Here is a 6037-nt window from a genome sequence, read left to right on the forward strand (position 1 = left end):
TCCCAGTCCCTCCCAGTCCCTCCCATCCCTCACCAGCCCCTCCCAGCCCTCCCAGTCCCTCCCAGTGCCCTCCCAGTCCCTCCCAGTCCATCCCAGTCCCTCCCACTGTCCCACTGTCCCCACAGCCACCAACCTGTGCTTTGCCGAGAGGAACGTGTACACCTCGAGATGCTCCCAGTCCATCCAGTCCTCCCAGTGCCCTCCCAGGTGCCCTCCCAGTCCATCCCAGTCCATCCCAGTCCCCTCCCAGTGCCCTCCCAGCCCCTCCCAGTTGCCCTCCCAGTGCCCTCCCAGTCCAATCCCAGCCCCTCCCAGTGCCTCCCAGTCCCTCCCACTCCCATCCAGCCCGTCCCAGTCCCAATCCCATCCCACTCCCATCCCAGTGCCCTCCCAGTGCCCTCCCAGTCCCTTCATGTCCCCACAGCCACCAACCTGTGCTTTGCCGAGAGGAACGTGTACACCTCGGAGGTGCTGGCGGTGGTGATGCAGCAGCTGATGGAGCAGAGCCCGCTGCCCATGCTGCTGATGCGCACGGTCATCCAGGCCCTGACCATGTACCCCCGCCTGGGCGGCTTCGTCATGAACATCCTCTCCAGGCTCATCATGAAACAGGTGTGGAGGCCTGAAATCCCCTGAAATCGCCCCAAAAATCCCCCTGAAATTACCCCAAAATTCACCCCAAAAGTGGCCCTGAAATCCCCGATGTGCACGGTGATCCAGCCCTGACCGTGTACCCCCATCATGAACATCCTCTCCAGGCTCATCATGAAACAGGTCTGGGGAACCCAAAATCCCCTGAAATTGCCCCAAAAATCCCCTTGAAATTCACCCCAAAAATCCCTGAAAAAATTACCCAAAAAATCCCCCTGAAATTACCCCAAAATTCACCCCAAAAGTGGCCCCGAAATCCCTGACACACACGGTGATCCAGGCTCTGTCGTGGGCATCCTCTCCAGGCTCATCATGAAACAGGTCTGGGGAACCCAAAATCCCCTGAAATTGCCCCAAAAATCCCCTTGAAATTACCCCAAAATTCCAGCCAAAAAAACCCTGAAACGACCCCAAAATTCACCCCAAACCTGATCCCGAAATCCCCGATGAACTCGGTGATCCAGCCTCTGTCGTGAGCATCCTGTCCAGGCTCATCATGAAACAGGTGTGGAGCCCCAAAATCCCCTGAAATCGCCCCAAAAATCCCCCTGAAATTACCCCAGAATTCCTGTAATTATCCCCCTGAAATTACCCCAGAATTCCTGAAAAATCACCCCCAGGTGTGACCCCAGGTGTGTCTCCCCAGGTGTGGAAGTACCCCAAGGTGTGGGAGGGGTTCATCAAGTGCTGCCAGCGCACCAAGCCCCAGGGGTGTCCCAGGTGACCCCCAGGTGTGTCCCAGGTGACTCAGGTGTGTCCCAGGTGACCCCCAGAGGTGTCCCAGCTGACCCCCAGGGGTGTCCCAGGTGACTCAGGTGTGTCCCAGGTGACTCAGGTGTGTCCCAGGTGACCCCCAGAGGTGTCCCAGCTGACCCTCAGGTGTGTCCCAGGTGACTCAGGTGTGTCCCAGGTGATTCAGGTGTATCCCAGGTGATTCAGGTGTGTCCCAGGTGACCCCCAGGTGTGTCCCAGTGACTCAGGTGTGTCCTAGGTAACCCCCAGAGGTGTCCCAGGTGACTCAGGTGTGTCCCAGGTGACTCAGGTGTGTCCCAGGTGACTCAGGTGTGTCCCAGGTGACTCAGGTGTGTCCCAGGTGACTCAGGTGTGTCCCAGGTGACCCCCAGAGGTGTCCCAGCTGACCCCCAGGGGTGTCCCAGGTGACTCAGGTGTGTCCCAAGTGACCCCCAGGTGTGTCCCAGCTGACCCCCAGGGGTGTCCCAGGTGACTCAGGTGTGTCCCAGGTGACCCCCAGGGGTGTCCCAGGTGACCCCCAGGGGTGTCCCAGGTGACTCAGGTGTGTCCCAGGTGACCCCAGGGGTGTCCCAGGTGACTCAGGTGTGTCCCAGGTGACCCCCAGGTGTGTCCCAGGTGACCCCAGGGGTGTCCCAGGTGACTCAGGTGTATCCCAGGTGACTCAGGTGTGTCCCAGGTGACCCCCAGGGGTGTCCCAGGTGACTCAGGTGTATCCCAGGTGATTCAGGTGTGTCCCAGGTGACCCCCAGGTGTGTCCCAGGTGACCCCCAGGGGTGTCCCAGTGACCCCCAGGGGTGTCCCAGGTGACTCAGGTGTGTCCCAGGTGACCCCAGGGGTGTCCCAGGTGACTCAGGTGTATCCCAGGTGACTCAGGTGTGTCCCAGGTGACCCCCAGGTGTGTCCCAGGTGACTCAGGTGTGTCCAGGTGACCCCCAGGGGTGTCCCAGGTGACTCAGGTGTATCCAGGTGATTCAGGTGTGTCCCAGGTGACCTCCAGGTGTGTCCCAGCTGACCCCCAGGTGTGTCCCAGGTGACCCCCAGGTGTATCCCAGGTGATTCAGGTGTGTCCCAGGTGACCCCCAGGTGTGTCCCAGGTGACTCAGGTGTGTCCCAGGTGACCCCCAAGGTGTCCCAGGTGACTCAGGTGTATCCCAGGTGATTCAGGTGTGTCCCAGGTGACCCCCAGAGGTGTCCCAGGTGACTCAGGTGTGTCCCAGGTGACTCAGGTGACCCCCAGGTGACCCTGCTGACCCCCAGGTGTGTCTCCCCAGGTGTGGAAGTACCCCAAGGTGTGGGAGGGGTTCATCAAGTGCTGCCAGCGCACCAAGCCCCAGAGGGGTCCCAGGTGACCCCCAGGTGTGTCCCAGGTGACCCCCAGGGGTGTCCCAGGTGACCCCCAGGGGTGTCCCAGGTGACTCAGGTGACCCCCAGGTGACTCTGCTGACCCCCAGGTGTCTCAGGTGTGACCCCAGGTGTGTCTCCCCAGGTGTGGAAGTACCCCAAGGTGTGGGAGGGGTTCATCAAGTGCTGCCAGCGCACCAAGCCCCAGAGCTTCCAGGTGGTTCTGCAGCTGCCCCCGCCCCAGCTCGCCGCCGTCTTCGACAAGTGCCCGGAGCTGCGCGAGCCCCTGCTGAGCCACGTGCGCGCCCTCACCCCCCACCAGGTGACACTGGGGACAGGTGACATCACCTGGGGACAGGTGACAGCCCCTGGGATGGGGGACAGCCCTGGGGACAGGTGACATCACCTGGGGATGGGGGGGACAAGTGCCCGGAGCTGCGGGAGCCCCTGCTGAGCCACGTGCGCGCCCTCACCCCCCACCAGGTGACACTGGGGACAGGTGACATCACCTTGGGATGGGGGACAGCCCCTGGGATTGGGGACAGGTGACATCACCTGGGGATGGGGGGGACAAGTGCTCGGAGCTGCGGGAGCCCCTGCTGAGCCACGTGCGCGCCCTCACCCCCCACCAGGTGACACTGGGGACAGGTGACATCACCTGGGGATGGGAGACATCCTTCTAGCGACAGGTGCCATTCCTGGGGACAGGTGGCACCCAGGGCCAGGTGGCACTCCCAGGGGTGTCACATCCCCAGGGACAGGTGCCACTCCTGGGGCCAGGTGACACTCCCAGGGGTGTCACACCTGTCCCTCCGTGTGTCCCCCCTCGGTGACAGCAAGCGCACATCCCCCTGTCCACCATGGCCATCCTGGAGGCCACCACGCGCCACGAGCCCGAGGGGACACCTGGAGAGGTGGGGACACCTGGGGAGGTGGGGACAGGGACAGGGGACACCTGGGGAGGTGGGGACACCTGGGGAGGTGGGGACACCTGGGGAGGTGGGGACAGGGACAGGGGACACCTGGGGAGGTGGGGACACCTGGGGAGGTGGGGACAGGGACATGGGGACACCTGGAGAGGTGGGGACAGGGACAGGTGACACCTGCCCAGGTGGGCACAGAGGGATGGGAAGGGGACAGGTGACACCTGCCCAGGTGTGCCCAGGTGGGCACAGAGGGATGGGAGGTGCCAGGTGACACCTGCCCAGGTGTGCCCAGGTGGGTGCCCCCAGGTGTCCCCGTTGGTGCCACCCCTGTCCCCGTGCCCAGGAGAAGCCCCCGCGGCGCCCGGGCGAGGAGGAGCCCAAGGCCCGGGGGGGTCCCGCGGGTCCGGGCGGGGGTCCCGGCCCGGGGTCCCCTCCCCCCCCCGCCGAGGGAGCCCCCCCAGAGCTGGGGGGGGCGGAGCTGGAGCCCCCCACCATCTTCATCAGCGTCGGCGAGGATGAGGAGAGCTCGGGGGGGGGAGGGGACGCGTCCCCCCCGGACCCCGCCCTCGACCCCACCCCCACCAAGGTCAGACCCTCCCCCACCCCCGGCTGCGGACCCCCAATCTGGGCAGGGGGAGGGGCATTTCTGACCCCCAGTTTGGGGAGGGGGAGGGGCTCTGTACCCCATTTTGGGGAGGGGGAGGGGCATTTCTGACCCCCATTTTCGGGAGGGGGAGGGGCATTTCTGACCCCCTATTTTGGGGAGGGGAAGGGCCTTTTTGGGGAGGGGGAGGGGCAATATCTAACCCCTCATTTTGGGAGGGGGAGGGGCATTTACGACCCCCTATTTTGGGGAGGGGGAGGGGCGTTTTTAACCTTCATTTGGGTTGGGGGAGGGGCATTTCGGACCCCCAATTTTTGGGAGGGGGAGGGGCAGTTTTTAACCTTAATTTGAGGAGGGGGTGGGGCATTTATGACTCCCCATTTTGGGGAGGGGGAGGGGCTTTTCTGGCAGGGGGAGGGGCATTTCTGACCTTAATTTGGGTTGGGGGAGGGGCATTTCTGACCCCTCCCATTTTAGGTCGGGGAGGGGCTGTTCTAACCCCTCCCCCCTCTCTTTTCTCTCTCCCCCCCAGGACCCCCCCGCGGGCACGGAGCCCCCCCAGCCCCTCCCCCCTCCTGGCGAGGCCCCGCCCCCCAGCCCCCCCTCATCGGAGCCGCCCCCCCCCGGCACCCAGAGCCCCCCCCCGGGGGGGGTCCCCGAGGGTCCCTCCGAGAGCTGAGGGGGGAGGGGAGACCCCCCCTGGGCTGAGGGGGAGGGGCTCAATAAAGGCCTGGGCGGAGCTTGGGGGTCCTGGATGTTTTTGGGGGCGGTGCCAAAAGGAAAAGGGGCGTGGCTCTGTGGTGGGTGGGGCAGGATGGGGTTCTTCCACAAAAGGGGTGGGGTTTTGGGATGCAAATTAGGAAGCGGGGCTGGTGTGAGGGTGTTGGGGTGGGCGTGGCTTGAGGTGCATATGAAATTAGGGCAGGGTTTTGCATGATAGAGGCGTGGCTTTGATTTTGGGGTGGGGCTTAGTTTAGGGGTGGAGTTTATCTTTGGGGGCGTGGTTTCCTCTGCTCACAGGTGTGGTCTCATTTTAGGGGCGTGGTTTTCCCTTTTTGGGGGTGGATTTAGTCTCTGGGGGCGTGGTTTCAGTTTGGGGGTGTGGCTTCCACCTCTCAGATGTGTCCTTGATTTGGGGGTGGGGTTTTCCCATTTTGGGGGGTGGGGGTTGCGTCAACTGGGGGCGTGGTCTCCATAGCTTGGGGTGTGGTTTCTGCCATTTATGGGTGGGGCCTCATTTGAATGGGTGTGGTCTCGTTTTGGGGGTGTGGCTTTCATGTTTGGCATTTGTGTCAATCAAGGGCGCAGTTTCAATTTGGAGGCGTGGTCTCTGTCACTCATGGGTGTGGTCTCTTTGGGGGCGTGGTTTCTATTTTTGGGGGCGTGCTTTCTGCCATTTATGGGTGTGGTCTCTTGTGGGGGCGTGGTCTCTGTGTCCTTGGGCGTGGTTTCCACCATTCAGGTTTGCCTTCATCTCGGGGGCGTGGCTTCATTTGAAGGCGTGGTCTCCATGTTTGGGGGCGTGGTTTCCACCACTCAGAGGCGTGTCCATCCCTTATATGGCACCTCCTTCCCCTCTTAGTGGGCGTGCCCTTACCCTCCTCACGCGTTGATTGGCTCTTCCCACCTCTGTGGGCGTGGCTTCCCCTTTCCTGTGGGTGTGGCCTCGCTGACTCAGCGCCGCCATGGCGGCGGCCGCTCCCGCCCGGTCCTGAGGCGGCTTCCGGCGGCCATGGCGGCGGCGGCGGCGGCGGCGGCGGGG

At 63.4% G+C, this 6037-nt stretch overlaps 1 protein-coding gene across 1 annotated transcript; it reads left to right on the top strand.

Annotated features, from left to right (window-relative positions):
* Positions 1-345: 345 nt before the first annotated feature.
* On the top strand, positions 346-4954 carry LOC127061310 (symplekin-like; the record flags this gene model as incomplete). Its single annotated transcript, XM_050987969.1, has 5 exons — positions 346-612; positions 2891-3067; positions 3582-3659; positions 4015-4257; positions 4808-4954. Coding segments are annotated over 5 exons (912 nt in total), but the record flags the coding sequence as incomplete, so codon positions are not given.
* Positions 4955-6037: the final 1083 nt, after the last annotated feature.

This window comes from Serinus canaria, unplaced genomic scaffold, assembly GCF_022539315.1.
Source record: "Serinus canaria isolate serCan28SL12 unplaced genomic scaffold, serCan2020 HiC_scaffold_571, whole genome shotgun sequence".
Lineage (NCBI taxonomy): Eukaryota > Metazoa > Chordata > Aves > Passeriformes > Fringillidae > Serinus > Serinus canaria.